Below are 27255 nucleotides of genomic sequence, written 5' to 3' on the forward strand. Positions count from 1 at the left end.
ACAAAAGAATATTCCATCTCACTAATCTCACTAAACGGCTAGAGTTTTCCGGTTTCACCTCTCGATTAAAATTGGTATTAAGACAGTGAAATTTATATGACTTCAGTATAATTAAACAAAATAACAAAATGATGAATAGTCTTTCTTTACATTCTTAATTTATTCTACTTTAATATTTTAAGTTATTAATATTATAAATATAAGAAAAATAAATGAGGATAAACATATATAATTTTATCTAAATTTGCATTAAAATACAAAAGTATCACTCATTTTAAGGGCATTATTAGCATTCCTCAATGTGGATTCAAAAAAAAAGGATTTACTTTGCCTTTTAGTATGACTCAACAGTGAGTTGACTATTTTGTTTATATGTATCTCCACGTTCGAAGGCCATGATAACTAAACCTTGTCTTCCAACTTTTTTTCCTCTCTCGATCTCTCCTGCTACAACAAATGGCCCAGCAGCTATTCTCTTCCTCTCCTCTTTCTTGTCCTTCAATTTCACACCGTCGTCATATCTCTCTCTTCAACAACGGTCTCCTACTCCTTGTCGCTCTCCTCTTTCTCCTTGGGGCAGGATCTCCCTTGTTCATGTTTCCTAACAGAAGCTCTTCTTATTCTTCTTTGCCCTCAGACTGGCGTGACTATTCCCTAGCTCAAGCAGCCAAGTTCGTCGCTAAGGACGGGACTGTGATCGTCTGCACAGTTAGCTATCCCTTCTTGCCTTTTCTCAACAACTGGTTGATTAGCGTTTCTAGACAGAAGCATCAAGACAAAGTCCTCGTGATCGCTGAGGACTACGCTACTCTCTACTTGATTAACGAGAAGTGGCCTGGCCATGCTGTTCTCATCCCCCCAGCGCTCGATTCTCGTACCCCACATAAGTTCGGTTCCCAGGTGTATAATCTTGGCTTAGAAACTTGGGTTTTGTATATGACATTGAGTTTGAATACATACTTTTCAGGGTATTAGGTTCTGACAATGAAGGAATCGACACATAGAGAATACTGTTGGAAAATAAATAACATAAAATACATAAACCAATTGTTTTTGACATGAAGATCCGTGATCCCACCAAAAATCGGACCTACTGAAACTGGTTGGATACCAAAATGTATTGTCGTTATTTGGTTGAATATACCAAAATTACTGAACAAAAGTCATCATCTCAAAGAAGCATATTAAAGAATATTTTTTATTAAGAATAGTTTCTCACAACAGAATCAAAATGATCTTTCTAGTCATTGGGGTTTGGATTTTGATGTTGGTATTTAATACATCTATGGCTGATCCTATGAATGCAAAAATATGGTGAACCGTGAACTTGCAGTAGATGTAGTATCAACCATTTTTTTTTCTTTTTGATTGTGATATAATTTTGGGTGTTAATATATTTCACTTCTTAATGCGACAATCACCGCAAAGAAGTTGTTGCATTGCGATGGAATCTTTCAACTAATTTATCATATCTAAATTAGGGTTTCTTCAATTTTACATCTCGGAGGCCGCAACATCTCTTGCAACTTTTGGAGCTAGGCTACAATGTGATGTACAACGATGTTGATATGGTCTGGTTGCAAGATCCGTTTCAGTATTTAGAAGGAATCCATGACGTATACTTCACCGACGACAGGACTACAGTATGTGCATTTCAAATCACATATACCCTTGACGTTTTAGAGTTTTTTCTATTATAAAATCTTTATTAATCTCCGATTGATTTTGGTGCCAGATCAAGCCATTGAATCATTCCCATAATTTACCACCTCCAGATCGAAATGGGGTGACTTATATATGCAGCTGCATGATTTTCTTGCGTCCCAAGAATGGAGCAAAACTTCTCATGAAGAAATGGATTGAGGAACTTCAAGCTGGATCTAAAGCATATGAAGGAAATGATCAGCCTGCTTTTAACTGGGCACTCAACAAAACAGCTCACCAGGTATTTTGGGTGTTTTAAAGTGTAATTAGATCATCACCCGCCCTTTCAAAGGGCGCATATATTTTCTGTTTAAAAAGTTTCTGAAATTTTTTAATTTTATATTTAGGTTTTTTTTGTAATCATATTTATGTTTAATATTAACAAAATATATATATATATATAATATATATTTTATTAAATAAATGAAATACATAATTGGATCATACTTTTATCAATTGGATATGATTGTGTTTTATATTAATACAATAGATCAATACTACAAAAATTGAGACTAAAAATTGAGACTGTAGAAAATTGGAATTGTTTACATAAGATTTTAAACCATTAACCACATTATGCCAAATCATTATATTAATTTACTACTTTAAAAAATATCTGAATTGTGAATTTTTTTTTTCAAAATAAAATAGAAGTCCATATAAAATATAGTTAACAAACAAAACAAAAATCATTATAGAGAAACCAAATTGATATGGAAACTTATCTTTTAGAAAAATAAAAAGTATTTTATTTAAAAATGAATATAAAACATATTAGGAATCAAACATATAAGAGTTAAAAAACATAAAACATTAAAATTTGAAGTTAAATAATATATACATTTTCACCTATAATTACAATATAAATTAATCTACCAAATCGCCATTTAATTTAACATTTTAAAATATTACGATTTCTAAATTTTATTTTTCTAGATAAAATGAAAATTGATATTAAATAATATAAAATATGTATATTTATTTAAAAAGACAACCTTGATATATGTACACTAACTATTTGAAAAGTTAACAAAAATAATTAACAAAAAAGTAAAAGATATTAAAGTATGGAAGACTTTAAAAAATACACAATTTAAAAGAATCATGTATGTAAAATAAAATATAAATGGTAAACTAACAACAAATTATCTTAAAAAATAACTGACATTTATAGTAATTCACTTAATATTAACATCATAAGAGTTGACATCACGACAAGGACTAAATTCTATTGAGGGTATTCACATATAGACTTAGCATAAGCTTATAAAATAGTAGGGAAAATCCCATGAAAAACCTTTAAAGTGGCAAGTAGTTCCACTTTAAACCTCCAAAGTTTATGTTTCTATAATAAACCTTGAAATTAAAAATATTATTAACAAAAACTTTCAAAGTAGCTTACATATTTTATGTAATGTTAAGATAAACAGAATAATAAAAGTGTTAACGCGCGTCTTATTTTAAACATAACTAAGATAAATATAATCATCGGCTTCTTTCTTCATTGTTCCACCAAAGTATATATTTAGTTTCAATGTCTCTCCGTCACTGCATTCTAAATGAATAAAGTTTATCAGTATACACAATTCATTTAAAAATAACATATCAAACCCAGAATTATCATACACATTGCAAATCAAAAATATTTGATTTTTTTTACAAATCAAACATAAAGCTTGTGGGAATCTCAACAAATTAAAAAAAAAAAACAATTTGAATAAGAAGATTTTAAATGTTAGAACTATCTTACTCCATGTTGTGTACAACATTCATGATCTCTTCCTCACTCATGTCTCAATAAATCACATATTTTATCAAAAGGAGACATAATTAATAACGAAGGCTTACGAAGTTTATTATTATGTTTATCTTAACATCACATAAAATATGTTAGCCACTTTGAAGGTTTTTGTTAATAATGTTTTTAATTTCAAGGTTTATTATGGAAACATAAAATTTGGAGGTTTAAAGTGGAAGTACTTGCCACTTTGGAGGTTTTTTACGAGATTTTCCCTAAAATAGTATATACCAATACTTTAGAAAATACTCTGGAATAAAATAGTATTTTACTTCTTGCCGCGATCAAAAATTCATGTTAAAGTTACGTTTATAATATTTTACATAAGTTTCTAAAACATACCAAAAGAATAGTTGGCTTCAGTTATTTTTTTCAAGTGAGTCACTCTAATTTTTAGCTAGTTTACAATATATTTATTTAAAAAAAAAATCGGTAGTAGGACTAATCCATTTGTGTGAGGTACATGTATTAAAAATAATTATTAATGAATTTCAAACTATTTTTTACCAGTAAAAAGAAATCAAAAAAAAAATTAATCAGTTCAAACTATAAAGTTTTATCTTATGTTTGACACAAATTTTTAATCAGTTCCAATCAAAATCTTCACATGGACTAATCAAATAGGTTATTATGAAGCAAAACTTAACATGAGTATAGTCTACAAGATTTATAAAGATTATGGTCATTAACAATAAATAAAACTACATGAGGAGTTCTTATAAATCTCTAGTCCAATTTACTAATATAGGTCTCACTTAACGTATAAAATAAATATGATCGCAAATTATTTTCTTCGAAGAAATATACCTAGAAAGCAATGTTCATATAATATATATAAAACTTTGAGTCTTCTCAAATAAGATAGCTAAACCTTTTAATAAAATTAATAAAACATACAAAAAAAATTATTGTTTGAACCACAATTAAAAGAAAAATAAGAAGAATATTTATCATGCAACTTTCAACAACATAATATACTATCTAAAAACGCTAATCAACAAACTAAAATAATAAATTTTTACAAACCTAAGAATATAAAATTTCAAGATTACATTGAAAGATCTACTAAAGTTTTGTTAGAATTTAGGAAATACTAAAGCAATTATAAAATACTAATTTTCTAAAGATCTCACAATCTTCATGTCAGTATTTCAAAACAAATAAAAATATTTATCTTACCACAATTTAATATTATTAGTTTCTCATAAATTATTAAAATAATCAGTGTTATAAAATATAGTTAACTAAATTAAGTAGAAGATGAATATAATACCTGAGATTCGTTATATTGTTATCTTATTAAATAAAATATTACTAATGTCGTTATATTTATTTTCATTTCTATTATCTAACAAAACTCTTTTTAGTTAAAATTCATCAATATATATATCGTGGTTAAATTTTAAATATAAATATCATACGATCAAATGTATATATATATATAATTGAACAAAAGTTTTCAAGTATGTTTGTGCATACTGTAAATATATAACAATCACACATTGAGCAACTTTTCTAAGTATAATACAAAGTTAAATACAGGGAAGATACATTATGAGAAATTGTATAAAATATCTTAAATTGTTTTCCACGTTTCAAAAATTAATTCAATCAAAATACATTAACATTTGGATTAAAGGTTTATGATTATTGTTTAGGGTTTATTATTTAGGGGGTGGGATTGAGTTTATAAAATTATTTAAGTGTTTTATAATTTACTCTTAGAACATTTATAATGACTTATGCGAGGTAACTTAATATTTTATTACAAATTTAAGGTATATATGAAAATGGTTATCCTTTATGGTAAATTTGAAAAATGATATCAAACTTGTGATACAATTGAAATTCTCTCTAAAGTTATTTACAACAGTGTATTAGTAATTTATATGCATATAACAATCTGTATAATACTATAAATAGATTTATACACAATGTAAATATGTCTATAAATATAATTTATACATTTAAAATACAAACAAATATATGCTAAGAAGTAATTAAGACTAGAGTTTTATTACAAACATAAGTTGGAGAACATTAAACTATTTTTATTTTATAAATTTTCACAATACTAAAAATGATATCCAACAGTGTTTTATAAAACAGGTTTGGTTTATGGTTAATTTGAGTTTGGGTTTTTGGAAGCATAATTTCTAGTCTCATTTGGATATTTTAGAAGTTTGGTTCGGTTTCGGTTTGTATTTACTAGACTTTGGTTCAGATTTACTAAATTATGTGAAAGCTGGTTGCACCTAGAATACTTTTTTTTTTGATCAATCACCTAGAATACTTTATGGTTCGGTTCTAAACCAGGTTTAAGTAACCCGAGAAACTCATTTCTACCCTAAATATACTCACTTAACTTGACATTGACTTTTTCCATGGCTGAAATCACTAAAGCTAAAACAGCAGCTTGGTCGTAAAATTACTTTACACCTTAATCAGAACTCTTAACGATAGTTCAAATACAAAAATATTATGCTAACAACAAATAAGAATAAAACTTATACGTAGCATTAACAACTCAAACACGAAAACAACTCATATATATTCATAACTCTTAATGATAACTCATATAAAAAATACTATGCTAACAACGAAGAACAACATCAAATTTAAGCAAAAAAAAAAAACAACGAAGAACAACAACATTAGTACATAGAATAATAAGCTAGAATCATATCAAAATTTCAAAAGAATAAGCTAAACATTAGTATACATATAGAATAATAAGCTAAAGTCATATATACAAATTTCAAAATAAACTGTCAAACCTTGTCCTAACAACAAAGAATATACATAGAACAAAGCAGCGAGAACAAAGTTTTTTTTTGATATCTCTGGTGTCTGGGCAGCCACTTTCCCAAATATCCCCCGAAGGGGTCCAGTTTAAAATCAGTTTAGAACAAAGTTTAAAATCAGTTTAGAACAAAGTTTAAAATCATTGTCTAACAAATTGAACTTGATAAACCAACCAAAAAAATATCAGTTTCTTCTGATATTGTGTTCATGTCGAGTACATAGAATAATTACGAGTATCTCTGAATGATTCTTCAAGTCTCTGAATGAGGAGATGCATCATTGCAAGTGACGATTTTGTGTTCTCATCTGGAGGAATCGAATAAACTATATCTTATTCTGAAATTTAGGTTTCTGGGTTTTTAAATTGTCGAATAGTTAAGGGGAAATCAGAATGAATATCTGAGAATAAGGTTTAAGAATGATATGTGGTGAGAATGTTACCATTTGTAATTATATGGTGCTTGAATCGAGCTATTAAAATAGAAATATAATTCGAGGGTAATACGAACTTGGGTTATGAATATACTCGATCGTGTTTCAGATATATACCATACCGATCCGAACACCCATGCTACTAAATCTAAGGATCCAACCAGTTTTTTAGCAAGATCTAAACCGACCCATAACGTTTTTATCGGACCGAGTTTGGTTCGGTTATCAGCTTTTGTTTATTTGTCCATACCTAATTTCTGAAAGGCTCAGCCTTTTGATATTTTCTTCATCTATTTATACAACTCATATAGTATACTCATGAATGTTTGATTATGTTTTTGTAATAGTACATTTGTTTGAATTAATTCATTCTCAAACTCTTTTTTGATCTTCTCTTCTGCAGGTCGATCTTTACTTGCTTTCGCAAGCAGCATTTCCAACAGGAGGATTATATTTCAAGAACAAGAAATGGGTTGAAGAGACAAAGGGCAAACATGTAATAGTCCACAACAACTACATTGTCGGTTACACCAATAAGATGAAACGATTCCACGACTTTGGTCTATGGCTAGTTGATAATAATGCTTTTGAGTCTCCGCTGGGAAAGCTAGAGTAAAATTCGAAGAACAGTGTTCTCCTTATGTGTATCACATCTGCCACTTTATAGTCTTCACTGATTTTTGCTTCTTCTTTGAATCATGGTGATTGATCCCATCTCCTATATATTAAAGGATGATCTTTCAAAAAGATTAATCTCAAGTTTGTACTAATTAAAAATAACTCCATCATATGTGGCACGTCATGGTGATTGATCCTATCCCCTATATATTAGTTCGTTCACCTAATTTTTGGTACGAGAATTACAAGAAACACATCACCCCCTATTAACATAGACACTACAAGACATGTTTAATTTTTGTTTCCTATTTGATTCAAATATCTGATGACAAATTGTTTTTGATACAAATATTTATAGAATATATTAAATATTGACAACTAATTTTATTATATAATTTGTAGATAAGTATGCTAATATATTTAATTATTAATTTTATTATAGGAATACTATTAATTTTAATTCAACATGTATATATTATTAATTTAATAATTAATTTTACTATATGAATATCATTAATTTTGATTCAACATGTATATATTATTATTTTATCATAGGAATATTATTAATTTTGATTCAACATGTATATATTATTAATTTTATTATAAATTTTGTAGATAAGTATAATAATATATTTTAGTTAATTGGTTTCTTCAATTATTCGGTTGGAAACGTTAAAATACCAAACTATATTCACATATTCATTCGGTTTATTCAGGACTACCAAATTTCAACCACTTTTCTATTTCGTTTTAGTTTTTATTAGTTTAGTTTTACCAGATTGAACATCCTTAGCAACTCTTTGGATCTATAGAATGATTACAATATGATTATGTACATATATATTGAACTATTAAATATAAAATATATTTTCATATAAATAACATTTTTTTTTTTTCATTATGCATCACCCTGCGCAAGGCGCATGCTTGTCCTAGTATATATTATTTGAGAATCATTTTTTTTTAAGTTACAATCTTTATATCAATGCTTATGTGGCACTCAACAGTCATTCTCAATACAAATATCTAAAAACTCTTTGTTTACTAGAAAAATTACAAGACCATGTCATTTATTAAATATTTCGTCCAAAATGCATTTAATTATATACAATAACATTGATAAACACAGTTAAATAGTTAAATGAATACCGATTTCTCTATACTGTCCATACAATTTTATCTCACTCTCCAAGATATACATTTGGTCACTGTCTACACAATTTTTTTTTTTTTAATGTGTCTACACAATTTTATGCTAAGAAATTTATAAAGGAGGCACAAGTTAAATGATAAATCATATAACTATCCCTTAAAATATTAAATCAAACAAAATCATTCATATAATCATGTCTTATTGGCTGCTGTTGGCTTCCAAAAATTCAGCAGTACGAATGTAATGCAGTTAGACAAGCATGGTCCATATATGTTCAATACAAATTTTCTTTGTGATCCAATATAATATTTAGCAGAAATAACTGGGAACCATGTAAAGCGTAAATAAGCGAGAAGAAAGTGAGAGTACATGAATCAGATTATCAAGATTAAATTATGAAACCAAATAACCGATGGAGAATTTTGTGTAAGCCGGTTCTAATTGGAAAGCTTTAACCAGAAACCCAAAAACAAAATTGAATTGTCTAGAAACGTGCTATACAAATACAATACTCTTTTAAGAGCACCTCGAAAAATAATTTTTATTTTAGAGTTTGCAAAACTCTAAATTTAAAGTTACAAAGTTCTTTTCCAGAAGCAGAACTTCAAATTTAACTTTAAAATATTTATATTTTATGTAATGATCTTTATATTTATTATAATTAATTACAAATCCATAAAAATATAAATAACTAGCACATATATATAAATATTACAATAATACTAATTAGTAAACTTCTACATTATATATATAAAATTATAAATAGAAATTCATAATCAAGTGTGGTGCCTTTAAAGTGAATATTCCTTATAAGATTCACATAAAGATTTGAATTTTATGAAGCTCTTATTAGTATTCCCAATCATATATTCATAACTTTTCAAGCAAGTATAAGATCATCTTCTTTCGGAATATCATAGTTATAGATTTATTTTCAATAATTTGTTTAAGAAAAGTTGAATAGTATAGTTAGTTATGATTTTAAATATGATTTCCGTAGTTGATACAGAGTATATTTAGTCATTAACTCTTCTGTGTCTGGCTAAGATCTGAATCAAAATAAAGAAACTGGTTTGGATTTAGTAATACCGAGTATACAAATTTTAAAAAACTACGGTATGTAGATATGGTTTGGTATATAAACCGTTCAAATCAAATAAACCGAATAATTAAAATATAGCAATATAATTATACATAAACTATACAATATAATTAATAATTATATACATTAATTTATTTTATTGATATGATTTTCATAATTATTATTCAACATATTCCGAGGGAGTAAAATATAATGGCTGATAAGCTGGAATGCGGTGCTCGGAATCTGCATTCTGCTATGGTTTATGTTGATTCAGTTCCCCCGAGGTGGTTCTCGGATCAGGAATCTACATAAATTCGTTTAGCCTTTTGTTGTAAAAAAATATATATGATCTTCATAATTATGATATTGATTTTAGTAATTCAAAGTTTTGTTTTAAGTTAAAAGTTATTTTTTCATTTTTATGAAATTTAACAAACATAAGTTTTTCCTTTTATTGACAAATATGTGCGCTAATATTTAGTTATTCTATAAAATTATTATTATTATTAATTTAATATGCTTACTCATTATTTTAAATAGTAAAATAGTCTATTTAAAAACTGCAATATCATCATGTTTTATTAAAACAGATATCTAATCATATAAAAACTGAACTGAAATCTAGATTGGATACCCTGTTTTTTACATATACTTTCACTCTGTGCAGGTGCGCGGATCCCCACCTAGTGTATATGTAATATTTGAAATTTAATTCTAGAAGACCAGTTTACACTTTATTTTTATGAGAACAATATCAAACTAACAAATCGATTAAATGCAAATAAAATAATTAAAATAAAGCAAGTGATATAGTTGATTTGGTTTCAGATTATAAAAGAACTAGGTTCAGGGTGATTCATCAGGATAGTTAGAATCATGAGCCACACAACTATTAAGGGAAGACAATACAAGCCAATCTAGAACTTGAACAACAAGATTAGATAAACTCTTTGTAGTGGTGTATACCAATTTATCAAGCAGTCATGATGCCTAAAATGTCGTTTGAGTTAGAGAATGATGACAAGCATTAAGGTCGGATTCAATTGTTTCACCATTTGCCTTAATATCAGCTTTCGTTGGCTAATGAAAAATCGCCTAATTATCCTTTTCTAGCAACCTAAAACATTTTTAATGATTAGATTAAACTTATATTCAGATGCTAAATGGCCAGTTTAACACAAACAATAAGTTTAGCAATAGATAGAGACTCAAAGAATAACAACTCATTAATCTATGATCCCTAACACCCTAAACCTAACAAATCAACTACTCAATCATAATCACATAAATCACAAAGAAGACAGATGAAGAAGACATGATAAACTATTTCAATAAAATAACAAAGGGTTAAGGATTCTTCTCAAGAGTGTAGAGATCCTTCTCCCTTCGATCTCACAAAAGTCTCTAAATTTCTCTCTCAAAATCTCACTCTCAAAAGTATGTATCAAAAGTAATATAATAAGTAAAAATAATAAAATAGCTCTTTTTGCAGATCTACGGTGGCTAAGGAGAAAAAAGAGAGTTCCCTAGATAAAATCCTGAAATATTAGAAGTTTTCTTGAAAATTTGGAGTGGCTGGAGCATGCACTTGGGGGTTCTGCTTAGATCATCCACTCGGCTGCTCTGTCTGAAAGCTATCCAATTTGTACTTTTTCTGCCCCCTTTTCTCCAAGTGATCTATCTTCCCTCAAAGTCAACTCCAGACCTGTATTTAGGCCTGGGTATTTTACCCGGATCCGAAGACCCGATCCGAAACCGATCCGAAAAAATTCGATCGGATAGAAACTGATCCGATTAAATTACCCAATCGGATCTTGTTGTAGAGGACGTCCCGCGGGTCTTGGATCCGATCCGACCCGAATCCGAAATCCGATGGGTACCCGAATTAATAATGTAAATTAAATAAAATGAGTCAAGGAAGAGTCGAAGACGTGTTATTTGTCTAAAGAGCAAAGAGTCAACCACTATGAGACAACCAATTATTGTTGTGTCTCGCCTAACTTAATATATATACACATTTTAATATAATAAAAACACAAATTTTGAATAAAATTTTGAATATTTTCGGATATATAAATATTTTTAGATATTTTTTGTATTTTTATGTATTTTTTAGGTCGAAACCAAACCGAACCCGACCCAGAACCGAACCGATAAATTCTAATTATCCGAATGGGTCCAACTATCTAAGACCCGCCCAAACCGGATCCGGTACGATCCGAACCGATCCGGTATCGAAAATTTGAAATTACACTATCGAATCCTAAACTCATAGATCCAAAAGACCCGGACCCGAAAAAACCCGATCCAAACCCAACCCGACGATCCGAATGCCCAGACCTACATGTACTGACTCGAAAAAGATTAAAGACTCGATAAAAAACTCAAAAACACTTTATAAAACATTGTTAGAATGTGTCAAAAATACATGAAAGAAATATACCTTTTATATAGGTAAATAAGATTTAAGTATCATGAACCTTTTTGTTATAAAGTTATTAGCTATTTGTTTTTAGCAAATTAATGTGGACCTTTTATTATTACTAAATTCAAACTAAAAAATTCTGGACCCATGGCCATGATCAAGAGTCGACACTGGGACGAACCCAAACAAAATTTATGAGGAGTAAAAATAAATATAAAAGGCCACTTAGGAGAGAGTTGAACCTAGAATTGGAGGTTCATTCAAACACCTTTCAACCAAATTGATAGACTAAACATATTGAAATAGCTTACAATTTTTTTTTTTTTTTTTGTTCAAAAAAAAAAAAAAGAGCTTACAAAATTCAAATTATATTATTTTTGCGCATACCACGTGGATCCGCCTCTGTTGCGAATTGGTAGAATTCCGGGTCTAGCTAGGTGGCCTAGTTTTACTATTCCATGTCAGTCTAGTAAACCGTTGATTCAAGACGATTCAGCTGGTTTTGGTTCTTTATTTTGTAAATTGTTAATCATAAAAAGTTATATAATATTACAAAAAATTATGACTAATTTCCAAAAGATATGCAATTCATAGATTGACCCTTTCTTCAGATATTCAAAAAGATTCTAAGCAATTGATCTATATCTATGTGGCCACATATGGACTAATAATTTCATACAATAGAAGAATCGATCGCTGACTTATACCAACATGCAACTCATTTTCACCAATAATCCACTACAGTGCGGTTAAATTAGTCTATTTTAGCTCCAATTTTATAAGCCCTAATATTTTATACATAAATGAGTAAATGAGGATTATTAAACCCTTTTTAATATTTTACAACAAGGAAAATGTATTAGTTTGTGATTGTGATAACTTGTTTAATTTTCTGGATTTTTTTTTAAATAATTATAATTGGTTTTTTTCATTGTGCTGATATTTCTATTGTTAGCATAATAATTATTGGTAGAAAACTTTCTTTTCAATTTTGGCAGGAAAAGAAATTTTACCTTTTTGAGAGAATGAAAATTTTCATTTTTGATGGATACATAAGATTTTTTTCTTTTGTTTTGAAGAAGAAAATGAGATTTTTGGTGTAAAACGAGATTTTAAATTTTGGTAGAAAATGAGATTTTAAGTTTTGAACGAAAAATAAGAAGAGTGGCAATTATGTTACCACTGAACCCAGTGTTTTTAAACAAGATCCAGATTTATGGTTGAACCGGAAAAACGCTGTGACTTTATATGTTATTTAAAAATCTGATAAAACTTGCAAAAAATTGTTAAATCTCGGGATCCGGCTATCGGTTGAATCGATTGGTGATCCGATGTGTACAATAATTTAAGTTAAATTGTTAATTTTAGAATATTCTAATATATATTCATGAATTTTAGATGAATAGAAAATATGTTTTGGATGTGATGTTTCAATTTTGCAAAAGTTAACTATACAAATTTTTAGTCAAACTAATTTTTTTTGAACTTTAGTCAAACTAATTTTTCATCCGATTGTAAGTATAACGGATAAATATTTGAGAGGATTTGTACTGAAAAGAGTAAATAGTATCAACGAATCGTATACATCTATTACAACTTGTATTTGCAAGAAAGCTGAGTCAAGATAATCTTTGTTTATTTATTTAGCTTATTTTTGTTGTCGACAGTATATTACAGTTTTAGTGTTTTGATTTAAGTTTATTTTAGGTTTAAAAGTTAATTCATTATTCACATTAGACACAAAATATTTATTAATTATATTCTTGTTATTTTTTATTTTATATATAATTTTTTATATTCTATTTAATTCTTAATTGGTTACAATTTGATTAATTATATCTTTAAATTATATTATTGATTCATGGTTATTTTTTTTTTTTTGAAACTGAAAGATTCATGGTTTGTCTGCGATGGACTCAACTCTTGAAACTTGAAAGTAATCCAGTTCAGTGTTTGGGCCAGGCTTAAAACATTGCTTATTTCTTTTCATTCACCAGACTAGTGGCAGAGATAGAGAGGGAAGCGTGAGGGCAGCTGCCCAATATATCATATACGAATGATTAAAATGATTTTTATTTTCTTTGATCTTTTTGAAAGATTTCTAATTATGTGCTAAACCTAAAATCCTTTCTTATTGGTTCTGGTGAACCTTTTGTCTGTCGCCGTCACGCACTAGTCTGTGTGTTTGTTCTGTGCGTTTCTCCTATACCACTGTATAATGCATTAGAGTGGCACATAAAACCAACTAACAGAAACATGATCGTACGTAGGATGGGCATTGTTGTTGTTATATGAGTTGTTTCATGTGTAAATTGTAGCTTGTATATGGATTGATCTATGAAGCTGTGGATGAGGTGAATAGCTTCCCACACTTTTACGGTCCGGACAGAACCTTTCTTCCTCTTCCTCTAGATTATGTCGTCAAAGCTCAGAAGCTAAGTTCACCAACGGCAATTTCACCTGCAGTTTCTTGACTTGATGTTCCCTTACTTATGTTATCAACTCACACAAAGTTTATGTATTGCATTGTTACCTTTAGTCAACACTTACAGTTTTTTTTTGTTATCAGACAAATTCAGAGTCTCTAGTCCAAGATTAAAATGTAGTGACTGTATATATAAAGTTATTTCTTGACATGAACACTTCTGTTAAAAAAAATATATGGTAACTTTGCCGTCACAACAATGATATTCTCTGTGCAAATTCCGTGTATTATGGATAAAAGTATTGCTGTTTGTCTTGTGTTGTGTAACTAAGTGGTCTTTGTACCTTTTGCTATCTCTGCAAATTGATCCAAACTGTCCTTGATCATTCCTTGCATTAGCGGTTGAAGCGCCTGACCGAAAACAAAAGACCAATTGGTTACACGAAACCAGAAAATGTGATCTGAGAGTGTACTTCCACTCTTTAAAATCATCGGAAATATTGTTCAAAGTTTTCAGGTTGGAATAAAGAGTGCTTACAGTTGCAAATGGTACAAGTAGCAGCGGAACTTCGTACGCAAAGGTTAGCTGCAAACAAAGCAAAAACAAGAACTCAGAAAAGATAGATGATAGCGTTTATTTAAACAAGTAAACGAGAGAAGATTGCAGAAGCAAAAGAACTACTCACTTCCACTTCACATGATGAAGGTCCTTGTGGGAAAAAACGAACAGTACCCCTGTTAAGAAAAAAGGGCAAAGACCTTTTCACATCAAGAGAAGAAGGTTTTTAGATTCAGTACAATTTTGGTTTACCTGTTGGGAAGGCCTTCTAGAGAAATCCAGTGTATTTTCTGATTCGGGAGAGGCTGCATGAAAACATAAACTAGAAAAACTATCAAAGCCGTCTAACGTGTTGTGTAGAGAGATCAAGGCACATAAACTTCTTGCAAAGAGAAAACTATAACAAAGTGTGTTGAATGAAGGCTACTTGCCTGCAAGTTCTTAGCGAGCCAAGAGTACTCAATATTCTGACCAAACGCTTTATACTTCAAAGTCCAGCGAGACAAATCAGATTTGTCCTTGAGTACCTGCAGAACTAAACCACACCAATAAACAAAACAAAACAAAACGACGGCGTTTCAAAATTCAATAGCAAACAAAAGAACATGAGAGGCGCGATGACCTTAACGGAAGAAATGAAAGTCATCCATGTAGGAATCGACTCTCGCTCAGAGTAGAGTCCATAAGCAACTGAGACAGGCACTTCAACCTTCTTCTTTACTCTGAAATTTCATTTGACTCAAAAGGTTCAAACTCCTTTGTAAAAAAAATAAAATCTAAATCCTCTGGATGAATGAATCACTTACTTGCATTCTTGCCACTCCATGAGCGTGTTGAACCTCCTGAACACCGAAGAAGATCTAGTTGGTGAAATCAAAGGGGAGAATCTAGAAGCAAGAGGCGGAGGCTTCAACAGAGAAGACGAAGAAGTTGAATATCTCGAACTGGGTTTCGCTACGGCGCTGTTGAGTTTCCGGTTGCCGAACACGGCGGCGACGGCATTAGAGTTTGTTAGAGAAAAAATTGCCGTCGCAGACATTCTTATTCTTTCTTTCTTGTTGGTTGGTCGTCGCGTGTTTTCTGTGTGGTTTATGTTTTAACCGGCGAGAGAAAATGGAAAGAACGTGGCTCTGGAGTGTATTGAAAGGAGGAGAAGTAGTTTGCTTCTTGTTTTTGGTCATGCCACGTGTCTTTCTTCCATAGGTTGAAGACACTTGTTTCTGTTTCGGTTTTTTGAAATTAGATGGGCTAATAGAAACCTTTAATGGGCCAACAACGTGATGATCATTTTGTTCCTTTCACATACATGCAGTACATTTAAAAAGTAACAATAAATCGTTGTGTTACAATACACGCTCTTTATAATAATAAACAACAGCGGGGATAGCTCAGTTGGGAGAGCGTCAGACTGAAGATCTGAAGGTCGCGTGTTCGATCCACGCTCACCGCAATCATTTTTTTTCTTGTTTTGAATTTTTAAGCCCACTGGGCTTTTGGACCCTTAACTCCCTAATTGTGAGATTTATAATTGTGAGATTGATATCCTCTAAATTTACAATATTATCTAGCATCTAAACAATAATTTCATAAACATTAACTGAGGACCAGCATCTCTTTTTATGGATTTTTTATAAATTGTTAAAGATAGTAATCTCACAAATTAACATTGATGTTATAGAATAATAAAATATTTATCATTCATTGTTTCTTTTGTAAGTTATAAGAACATCTCCAACTCTACTCTATAATTTACTATAAAATAGAATGAAAAATGAAGTGATCAAAAAACAAAAATTTCATTATTTCATATATGGAGTAGTCACTTTTTTGTTTTTTTGTTATTCTATTTCCATTTCATTTTGCAGTAAATTGCAGAGAAGGGTTGGAGATGCTCTAAATTCAATCTATAGTGGAGTTTGATATCAGCTTTTCTTGTTCCCTAAGGTATGCACTGTAGGTCAGTATCAGTCTTTAACCGTTGCGTTACTTGTTTCACTGCTTTTTGGAGAGATCTTAAACCGACGTCGTTTTACGGCCACGTCATGCAATGTGCTGGCGTTATATATTTAAACCAATAAAATCTCACAGTTATGCCAGCAAGGCAAAGTGCGATGAGTAGAAGCAGCTAATATTTACGATACTGCCACACACGGGAGACAAAATCGAGAGGTGAAAATGGAGTCTCGTGAGATTTTGTAAGCTAGAGAGATAAATTCAATGCGAGTCAAAAATTCGTCCAACGAATCTCGCGATTAGGTTTCCTCAATCTCGATCGCCGCCTGATTTCCCGATTTGCCTTTTGCGGCGAGCTTGATATATACACTTCTCTGGATCGTCGGTGATACGAATCGGGACTGGTAAGTCAATTCTCTATAACAAAAAAAGGAACGAAAACGAACTTTAGGTTTTAGTTAGTAGGATAGCTTTCGCAATAGCTCAGATTATCTGCAGATTCGTGATCTAGATACAGTTCGAGGAAACGAACTAGTGATTTTGAATTTTCCTGTGTTCTGATCTTGTTGAGCTCGAATTGTTGAAACTCTCTGCAGATTCTTGATCTGAATTCGATCTGAGTTAAGTTATACGCTGTTCAGCTTGTGGATTTGTGATCTTACTTTGTTCGTAAGTAGAGAAAACTTTCGCAGTCTCCCTGTGTATTTTGATCTTTTGATCTCAGATTCTCCGTGATCTGGATACAGTTCTAGACGTTCAGCTTTGTGAATTGTGATTTTGGATTTTGTTCGAACTCTGTTTTCTGATCTTGTTGAGCTCGAATTGTTGAAACTCTCTGCAGATTCAATCTCAGTACAGTCCTAGGCTGTTCGTCTTGTGGATTGTCATCTTACTTTGCTAGAACCTATTCTTAATCAGATGGCTAACACACCACAGAGATCGGTTAATCACCCAGGCACACTCCCTCCTTTAGAACCAAATAGACCATCACCACAACCACTCTCTCACACTCCTCCAGTAGTTGCTTCACCTACACCTCCTAGGTATCCTCAAGTACCACCAAGTTTCAGACCTGATCTGATGCATTCACCAAACCTCTTGTCACCTTCGAATGGTATGAGTACCGGAAGCCCTATTCCTCGTATGAGTACTCCCCCTGGTCCTCCAGTCTTTAACACTCCGGTTAAACCAGCTGCTGTGCCTTTCCGTACCTCACCAGCTACTCCTCAGCCGACGGGATACTCTTCAGCCACGGCTTCTTCTCTGCCGGTATCTACACCTTCTTATTACTCAAACGGGTCTTCTACCGGATCTCAGCGTGATCTTCCAGATGTTGTTAGAATGGAGGAACCTATAGCTGCAGACTCTCCTTACGTTTTGTTTTCTGCAAATAAGGTTTTGTTTCTTGTCCTATTTGGTTCTTAATCTCCCAATTTCACTTGCTAAGCTGTGTTCTTTTCTTTTGTAGGTTTTAAGGCAGAAGAAGCTAGCGAATGTTGCTAGTTTGGGGTTTGGAGCTATAGTTTCTGCGGGGAGGGAGATTAGTCCTGGTCCTCAGATTATCCAACGTGATCCACATCGCTGTCTTCACTGTGGAGCGTATTCTAATCCTTACACCTCCATATTAATTGGTTCAGGGCAATGGCAGTGCGTCATCTGCGAGAAAATGAATGGGAGTAAAGGTGAATACGTGGCTATGAGCAAGGATGAACTGCGTAACTTTCCAGAACTCTCGTTGTCTCTGGTTGATTATGTTCAGACTGGAAACAGGAGACCTGGGTTTGTTCCTGCCTCTGACTCTCGGACATCTGCACCAGTCGTCCTTGTTATCGATGAGTGTTTAGATGAACCACACCTTCAACATTTGCAGAGCTCTTTGCATGCATTTGTAGACTCGCTTCCACAAACCACCAGGCTTGGGGTTGTAGTGTATGGCCGTACTGTTTCGATATATGATTTCTCTGAAGAATCCGTCGCTTCAGCTGATGTTATCTCTGGTGCTAAATCACCATCTGCAGAGTCGATGAAATCGCTGATTTATGGGACCGGTGTATACTTATCACCGATGCATGCATCACTAAAGGTAGCACATGAGATATTCTCCTCCTTGAGGCCATACACATTGAATGTTCCCGAAGCGTCTAGAGACAGGTGCCTTGGAACTGCTGTTGAGGCTGCTCTGGCCATAATTCAAGGACCATCTGCAGAAATGTCTGGGGGAGTGGTCAGAAGAGCCGGAGGTAACAGTAGAATCATTGTTTGCGCTGGTGGACCCATAACATATGGTCCCGGATCAGTGCCCCATTCGATCAGTCATCCAAATTATCCTTACATGGAAAAGACAGCTATAAAATGGATGGAGAATCTGGGGCGTGAAGCTCACAGACACAACACGGTCGTGGACATATTGTGCGCTGGGACTTGCCCACTTAGAGTTCCTCGTGCCGGTCCATATCTCGGAGAAGTCTCCTCTCTAGCTTTCCTCAATCTCCCGCATCACGTTTCTCCCATCCCTTATCTTCTCGCCGGTGAGCTTCTCTCGAAAAAAAAACAATTGCTCTCCAAATTCAAATTTCAATTAGTTCTCGATGTAATTAGGGTTTCATTTTTTCTTTAATAGGATCTGGTTCGGAGATTCTGCTTTACGAATTGAGCTCTGGGGAGTTGATTCGCTCGTTTCGAGTGTTTGAGGGAGTCCGCGTCCATGGCACTGTTTGTAGCAGTACATTTGTTCGTTCCGGTGATAGATATGCTTATAAGCTTGTTGTGTTCGGAGAGAAGAAAGTGAAGATCTTTTCGTTGGTTGCTGAGTTAGAGTCAAGTTCTGGTGATATCTCTGTGGGTTTGGAAGTGCTTGATTCTTTGCCGAGGCTTAGCAATTGGGTCTTCGACGTTTGTTTCTTGAAGGTGTGAGACTCTCTTGTTCTCTGTGGTGTTTGCTTGGTTTTGTAGTGTGACTTGTTTCCTGATGAGTGGGGTTTTGTTGTTGTGATGATAGGACTCCTCTGATTCGTTGGAGGAAGAAGAAGATAAGCTTCTAGCTATTGGATGTAGTGATAACTCTGTGTGTGTTTGGGATGTTAAAGAATCTCGTATGGCTTTCGAGATTCAGTCACCAGGTTAGTGTTACTGTTACTTGGGTTTAAGGGTTTTGAAGACTCGAGTTAGAGCTATTTTATGTTGAAGTACTTGTTTGGTTTTGCAGAAAGGTGTCTACTTTATACTATGCGATTATGGGGAAATAGTATTTCGACGCTCCGCATCGCTTCTGGTACTATTTTCAATGAGGTATGCTAACTTTTCTTCTTTACTTAATTCCCGTTAAGTCTTCTTTCCGCTGGTTCTTTACTTAGTCTTCCTGCCATCTCTCGATTCTGTATTGTTATGAGATAGTTTTAGTAAGTGGAATCGGCTTGTTGTTGGCAGATTATTGTTTGGAGGGCAGCTGGTCTTGATGGTGACAACTTAGGCAACGGACAATATTGTGCTTCCCATACGCTTAGACTCGCTGGTCATGAGGGTTCAATATTTCGCATTGTTTGGTCTTTGGATGGATCTAAACTAGTCTCTGTCTCTGATGATCGCAGGTGAAGAATTTGTTTTGTGTTTAAATAAACATACCTTTTCATAAGTCCTTTTGTTCATGTGTCTAACGGCGTATTTATGTTTGCTTTTACAGTGCTAGGATATGGGAAATTGACTCGCAGGAAGTCATTGGCCCTGTGCTGTTTGGTCACAGTGTGAGGGTTTGGGACTGCTGCATCTCAGATTCTGTATGTTCCTCAATTTTTTTTTATTTACAATATAGTTTTGTAACCTTTTTTGAACTTTCTGCATTCATTTGAGTATTATGCTAAGAGCTTAAAATCATAGAATGTAAATGTCAGCACTTCTGCGGTGAGAAAACTTATCAGCCCAAAATTCTAATGAACAGAGGAACTGTCACCGTTATAACTTTTTGATCATAGGGTTTGTAGGTAAATCTGTTTATACCAATGATGGTAAAACGATGGAAGCACATTAGAATTTCAACTTATGGGTTATTGAATTTGGATGTATTTCTGTTTCAGTTGATTGTCACTGCTGGTGAGGATTGTACATGCCGTATCTGGGGCATGGATGGTACGCAGCTGGAAGTGATAAAGGAACATACGTAAGTGGTCGATCACACTATTTACTTTTTACTTTTATGTTATTACTGATGAAGAGCCATTGTTTACCATACAGCGGAAGAGGCATATGGAGATGTTTGTATGATCCTAACTCATCTCTTCTTGTTACTGCTGGATTTGACTCCGCAATCAAAGTGCATCAATTGCATAGTTGTGGGTCTGAAATCTTGTTGGATACTGTAGGAGTGCATGATTCTCAAGATAAAGTGGAATCTTTTTCAACCCGTCTTCCAAATTCAGCGCAGCATACTGGTCGCATGGACAGGTAGTACATGTGCCCTCACAAGCTTCTAGAGTCTATAGAATTGGCGTTTTGGGTACTACGCCAAATGAATACATAAGACTTTGTTACTTTGAACAGGAATGGTACTATGGTAGTAAATCAAAGTAATTTTAGAAATGTTTAGGTTAAGTGAATATGTTAATTTGGATTCATGTTCCTGTGAATATAGCTTTTTATGTAACTAAGGAAGAGGGCGGTTTAAAACTGTAAATAAATGTCTGGATTTTCTTGTGTATAATTGTAAAATATGATTGTTTTCCCCTTGCAGCAAGAGTGAGTATGTACGCTGTTTGCAGTTTACGCAGGAAGATACCATGTATGTGGCCACAAACCATGGTTGCTTATACCATGCAAGATTATTACCATCTGGAGATGTAAGGTGGACTGAGCTAGTTCGCATACCTGAAGAAGGGCCTATTATTGCCATGGATGTTTTGCCTGGAGGAGAGGTACACGAGTCTTGTGCATTAGATGATTGGGTTGCTCTTGGAGATGGCAAAGGAAATATGACAATTGTTCGAGTTATTGGTGATATAGATAACCCACTTGCGGGATCAAATCAAACTTGGAAGGCTAGCTCAGAGAGACAACTTCTGGGGACCTTCTGGTGCAAATCATTAGGATATAGGTAAATACTCTTGTTGATTGAAAGGTTAATTGACCTATATGATGAATCATTTGTATATTTTTTTTCTGACAACGCACGCAATGTGTGGAATCATTTATGAGATTACAGTTCGCTCTCTGGCTTCCAGGTTTGTTTGTTCTTGTAATCCTAGAGGACTGTTGAAGCTGTGGAGACTATCTGATCCTCTAGCTTCTGCTGCTTCTAGCGCTTCTGAAACTGATGGTATCTCCCTCGTGGCCGAATTCTCCTCTTGTTTTGGAATGCGAATAATGTGTGTAGATGCATCAGCTGAAGATGAGGTAGATTTCAGTTACTGCTATGTTTCTGTTTTATATGCTTTCCTTTTCCTCTCTACATCAATTCAACTAAATGAAGAGCTAAGAACACAACTATAGGTTATTGCTAAACTATATTTACATATGTAGTCCAAAAGTTTGCATTCTAAAGTTGTGTTGTGTTAAATCCTTGTGAAGTTTGTAATCTGCATTGACATAATTGTTGCTTGCAGGTGCTTGTGTGTGGAGATTTACGTGGCAATATTACTCTCTTTCCCCTTTCAAAGGATATGCTGGACGGAGTTTTTGTTTCCCCAGAATTGACGATACCTTCATCTAACTATTTCAAAGCTGCCCATGGGATTTCAACTGTTTCCAGTCTTTCAGTGGCCAGATTAACTTCCAACAAAGCTGAGATATACTCGGTATGACTAATTTATTTACGATTATCATCTTCTTGGTGCTTGCTTGGTTTACCAGTAGAAATAAATTTATGAACATTTGTCTTCATTTTCTTGTCACGTGGACAATGATCTTGTTTTGTTGATTCTTCTTCCTTTTTTCTAAATCTCATTTTCAGACTGGAGCCGACGGTTGCATATGCTATTTTGAATATGATAGAGAGAAGCAGGCTTTAGAGTTTATGGGTTTGAAACAACTGAAAGAGTTGAACTTAGTTCAATCTGTTTGCCAAGGGATGCACTTTTCCAAAGACCATCCGAACAATGAATATGCCGCTGGATTTTCATCAACGGATTTTATGTTGTGGAACTTAACAACTGAAACAAAGGTCCTCCTCTGGCTTCTCAATTTATTTACCCCTTTTAATCCAAGCTGTAATAATACTCTGAGCTTCTTATGACAACAGGTTGCACAGATCTCATGCGGTGGATGGCGTCGTCCCCACTCTTTTTATCTCGGGGACATCCCTGAGATGCAAAACTGTTTTGCTTATGTGAAGGTGCATCTTTCGTCTCTCGATGAAAGTTGTCTATTAATGTTTGATCTTTGACTGATCGTAAACCTGTCCCTTTCCTAGGATGATGTCATTCATATTCATAGACACTGGGTTGGAGGAGAAAAGACCAAAGTCTTTCCTCTGAATTTGCATACACAATTTCATGGAAGAGAATTACATTCCTTGTGTTTCATCTCGGCGGATACAAAAGCTGTACTTGAATCTGAAGAACGTAAAATATCTGATCGGTCTAGTTGGATTGTAACAGGGTGTGAAGATGGATCTGTGAGATTGACTAGGTGGGTGGTAGTTATAATAAGTGATACTTGATTATACAAATACTTTTATCTAATTGGTTTGAAGTGTTTGGGGGTTCATCTAGGTATGCATCTGAGTTTGGAAATTGGTCGGCATCAGAGCTATTAGGAGAACATGTTGGAGGCTCAGCTGTGAGATCAGTTTGCTGTGTATCGGACATGCACATAATTGCTGCAGACATACCTAAATTACCAGACACGCATGGACAAGACTCTTCAGTGGATGATAGTGAAATCCCTTGCTTACTGATATCTGTCGGAGCCAAGCGTGTTCTTACCTCTTGGCTCCTGAGGAATGGTAGACAAAAGAAGAAGGGAGAATCTTTAGTTAGTGATAATGGAGACAATAGAGCTTCATCGGATGTCGCTTCAGTGACGTTCCAGTGGCTTGCTACTGACATGCCCACCAAAAGTAAGAAGATTGAGAAATCTCCGAAACTGGATGGTGTACAAGAAGATACTAGCGTTAACGTCACAGAATCAAGATCCAATTCGTACCAGGGGAGAGAAAACTATGAAGATGACTGGAGATACATGGCTTCCACTGCATTTCTAGTAAAATGTGTTGGTTCCAGGTTAGAGGGACATCCTTTGCTTAGTTTGATTGAACCCATCAATGATAGACGATGTTGAAATCTTGTCTCTTCATCTTTTCCAGGCTAACTATCTGTTTTATCGCTGTGGCTTGCTCTGATGCCACCCTTACATTACGAGCCCTGGTCTTGCCACATAGATTATGGTAACCAGAAAAAAAAAGTTTTTTACTTGTTTGATGACTTTGATATCTACATGTGTGTTTCATTTTGATTTACTCTGCTTCTAATTTCAGGTTTGATGTTGCGTCTTTGGTTCCTCTGACATCTCCAGTTCTGTCACTACAACACGCCATTGTGCCTCTGCATCTCCCACATGAAGGTTAGCTATTTACATTACTACTTTCTTGAAACCTTCTTGTGGTTAATCCTTCACTCGTGTAACATTTTCGGTAACTTTACCTGACAGGTAATGATAATACATCATCTAGTGATGTTTATCTTCTCATAAGTGGAGCCACAGATGGAAGCATAGCCTTTTGGGATGTAACTATATGCGTAGAAGCTTTTGTGAAGCAAGTATCGAGCCTCCATATTGAGAAGTTCATTGATTGTCAGAAACGACCACGAACTGGAAGAGGAAGCCAAGGTGGTAGGAAATGGAAACTATTAGGCGCGAAGAGAACACAAGGCATTAGCAGTGAAGCTGCAGAAGAAGATCCAGCCACGTCTTTGGAAGTCACGAACGGTGTTGTTCCTCAGGAAAACGGTAACAACGAAAGTGCAGAGTCTCTTCCTGATACAAGCGAGATAAAGCCTTCACATGTCGTTAGGAATGCTCATCAATCTGGCGTCAACTGCCTTCATGTTTCCCGCTCAAGCAGCTCTCCAAGTTGCGGCAATGGTTTGATGTTCAATGTGATTAGCGGAGGTGATGATCAAGCCCTTCATTGTCTTAGCTTCAACATCCTTAGCAGTAGTAGTCCAGCCAGCAAATCTGAAACCCCAGGTTACAGTATCAGGCTCACAGACCGTGGAGGCGTTGCATCAGCTCATAGCTCTGCCATAAAAGGTACTACACCTCTGTAAAACTCTTAATGTGTGGATCAGTTTATATGTCTCAACTGTAAAAAAAAAGCTCATCTGAATCTTGACGTTAATATGATGAAGGTGTGTGGATGGACGTGAAGTGGATATTCTCAACAGGTCTTGATCAACGTGTGAGATGTTGGTATCTAGACAACGATGGTAAACTGGTCGAGCACGCTCACATAGTCATCAGTGTACCAGAGCCAGAGGCGCTCGATGCTAAAGCCATTGATGAGTAAGTCAAATGCATTAACACTCTCATAATTCATTACAAAAATAACCCTTTACCATTTTCTTTGTTGCTATGTATAGCTCACATACCAAACATGTGTGCAGACACAGATACCAAATCGCTGTGGCTGGACGTGGAATCCAAATGGTTGAATTCTCCGGTTAACAGCTCGGTTTAGAAAGAACTCTGCTAAGATTTGCTTACAAGTTGCAGCCATAGAGGCTTCAAGATGTCTGTCAAGCTACGTGTCAAAAGCTTGTAATTTTGTGCCAAACCAGTTTTGACCAATTTTGATTGCTGGTTAAGAGTAAAACCGGATTTTAATTTTTGGTCTGAAGTTTGATAAGAGATGTGTTTTTGTCGGTCGGTGGGCTATTAAATTGTTGTATTATGGATCTGAACCCAATTTGATAGATACATTTCATTATTGCTCAAGATCGGTAATATGGAATTGTGCCCATGTGGGTGGGACCTTTATGGACGAAATATCAACGTTACACATGACCTTACTATATTAAAGTTTTTCGTGAAATTGTTTTTCAAACTGTTTAATTACACTTATGTTGCTTGTAGTTTATCATCGTTGTATTTAGTGTGTTAAAATAAAATAAACATATTGAATGTTTCAGTATTTAAAACTTAACTCAAAATTATCTCAAATGAGATCTGTCATGTAATCATACTATGTTTTGTTTATGTCCGTTCATTTGCTAATTTTGTGGTTGGTGACCAAATCTGTGATCATTTTTATTAATTTATTAAATAGCTCATCGGGAGGATTAACCCAATAATAATGTTCTTATATTCTTCCAAATCTGTTGGCCGAGCAAGTGAAATATACTCTTCAAGTTTGGCATGACTCAAGTATGTGTTTTAAAGCCTGGTTTAGTTTTGATGATAGAAATCTCTATGGCAATAACAAAACCAGGACCGTCTCAAATTATTTCTAGACTATGTTCAAAAAATAGTAACGATATATTTAAGATTGTAAGGAAATAACTTTTAAAATTAATAGTTCTATTTATATATTAAATGTTTCATTAAAAATTATAAACAATGAATTAATTAGTTTTATATCTAAAATTTGAAGTTTTAGACCATAATTTATTTATAAATATTTGAAAAAATCTTAATTTTATTTTAGCACATGGATCATGTTAGACCGCTCCATTTACACGTGCTATTAGATGGTGCTTAACAAAACAATGGATTGTTACACATGTCATAGCCCAACAACTAGCTAATTGAATTTTAATATGTATTAACTATGGAACTTTGTGCTGATCTTATATTAAAAGTTACTAACGATCGACTTTATGGTATGTTTATGATTCATACTTCCTCCGTTTCATATTAAGTGTCGTTGTAGAGAATTTTTTTCGTTGCAAAATAAGTGTCGTTTTAGAGTTTCAATGCAAAATTTATTAATTTTATTCTCCATTCTATTTTTCTATTGGTTGAATTGTATCGGTAATGATGTTTTTATATTGAAAATATGCAAAATTAAATGATTTCTTAATCCGTATGCACAAATCTAAAACGACACTTATAATGAAACAGAGGGAGTATTATAGGGGATGTAGTATTATACTCCCTCTGTTTCATAATAAGTGTCACTCTGAGCTCATTTTCTTGTTACACAAAGAGTGTCACTTTACAATTCCAATGTAAATTATACTAACTTTCAGCTGAAAATTAATTGCAAACTGCATTGATTTTATAAATAATTTTATTTATCTAAAATACTATTGGTCAAAGATGCATAATTAATTGCAACTTACATATATTTCAACAACTTTCTTAATCTGTGTG

The 27255-nt window shown here is 33.5% G+C and overlaps 3 protein-coding genes and 1 non-coding gene across 7 annotated transcripts; 3 read left to right on the plus strand and 1 right to left on the minus strand.

The window, feature by feature from the left end:
* The first annotated feature begins 427 nt into the window (after positions 1 to 427).
* Positions 428 to 7438, plus strand: LOC108837960 (UDP-D-xylose:L-fucose alpha-1,3-D-xylosyltransferase MGP4-like). Its single transcript, XM_056993785.1, has 4 exons — positions 428 to 900; positions 1482 to 1643; positions 1736 to 1945; positions 7143 to 7438. The coding sequence occupies exons 1-4, from the start codon at positions 457 to 459 to the stop codon at positions 7353 to 7355; spliced, it is 1029 nt and encodes a 342-aa protein (XP_056849765.1). The 5' UTR covers positions 428 to 456; the 3' UTR covers positions 7356 to 7438.
* Positions 7439 to 14612: 7174 nt separating this feature from the next.
* LOC108826035 (uncharacterized) lies at positions 14613 to 16141 on the minus strand. 2 transcript variants are annotated; one of them, XM_018599406.2, is made up of 7 exons: positions 15810 to 16141; positions 15626 to 15725; positions 15435 to 15530; positions 15256 to 15308; positions 15131 to 15203; positions 14983 to 15030; positions 14613 to 14855 (listed from the first exon to the last, which is right to left on the minus strand). In XM_018599406.2, the coding sequence occupies exons 1-7, from the start codon at positions 16040 to 16042 to the stop codon at positions 14772 to 14774; spliced, it is 687 nt and encodes a 228-aa protein (XP_018454908.1). In that variant the 5' UTR covers positions 16043 to 16141; the 3' UTR covers positions 14613 to 14771. The 2 variants fall into 2 exon arrangements, with proteins under 2 accessions (XP_018454908.1, XP_018454909.1); XM_018599407.2 differs by having other exon boundaries at positions 15131 to 15179; positions 15810 to 16138.
* Positions 16142 to 16380: 239 nt separating this feature from the next.
* Positions 16381 to 16453, plus strand: TRNAF-GAA (transfer RNA phenylalanine (anticodon GAA)). Its single transcript has one exon. It is a non-coding gene; the product is annotated as a tRNA-Phe (tRNA).
* A 675-nt stretch (positions 16454 to 17128) lies between these two features.
* On the plus strand, positions 17129 to 25878 carry LOC108827563 (uncharacterized). Of its 3 annotated transcripts, none has more exons than XM_018600985.2 (22): positions 17129 to 17360; positions 17875 to 18351; positions 18425 to 19484; positions 19577 to 19863; positions 19955 to 20075; positions 20162 to 20244; positions 20383 to 20543; positions 20636 to 20729; positions 21027 to 21109; positions 21184 to 21393; positions 21680 to 22039; positions 22167 to 22338; positions 22548 to 22739; positions 22895 to 23104; positions 23183 to 23275; positions 23354 to 23571; positions 23655 to 24164; positions 24248 to 24328; positions 24419 to 24504; positions 24592 to 25194; positions 25293 to 25446; positions 25524 to 25878. In XM_018600985.2, the coding sequence occupies exons 2-22, from the start codon at positions 17875 to 17877 to the stop codon at positions 25606 to 25608; spliced, it is 5340 nt and encodes a 1779-aa protein (XP_018456487.1). In that variant the 5' UTR covers positions 17129 to 17360; the 3' UTR covers positions 25609 to 25878. The 3 variants fall into 3 exon arrangements, with proteins under 3 accessions (XP_018456487.1, XP_018456484.1, XP_018456488.1); XM_018600982.2 differs by having other exon boundaries at positions 17130 to 17360; positions 17798 to 18351; XM_018600986.2 differs by having other exon boundaries at positions 17130 to 17360; positions 17798 to 18351; positions 25548 to 25878.
* Positions 25879 to 27255: the final 1377 nt, after the last annotated feature.

This window comes from Raphanus sativus, chromosome 9 (genome assembly GCF_000801105.2).
Source record: "Raphanus sativus cultivar WK10039 chromosome 9, ASM80110v3, whole genome shotgun sequence".
Classification (NCBI taxonomy): Eukaryota; Viridiplantae; Streptophyta; class Magnoliopsida; order Brassicales; family Brassicaceae; genus Raphanus; species Raphanus sativus.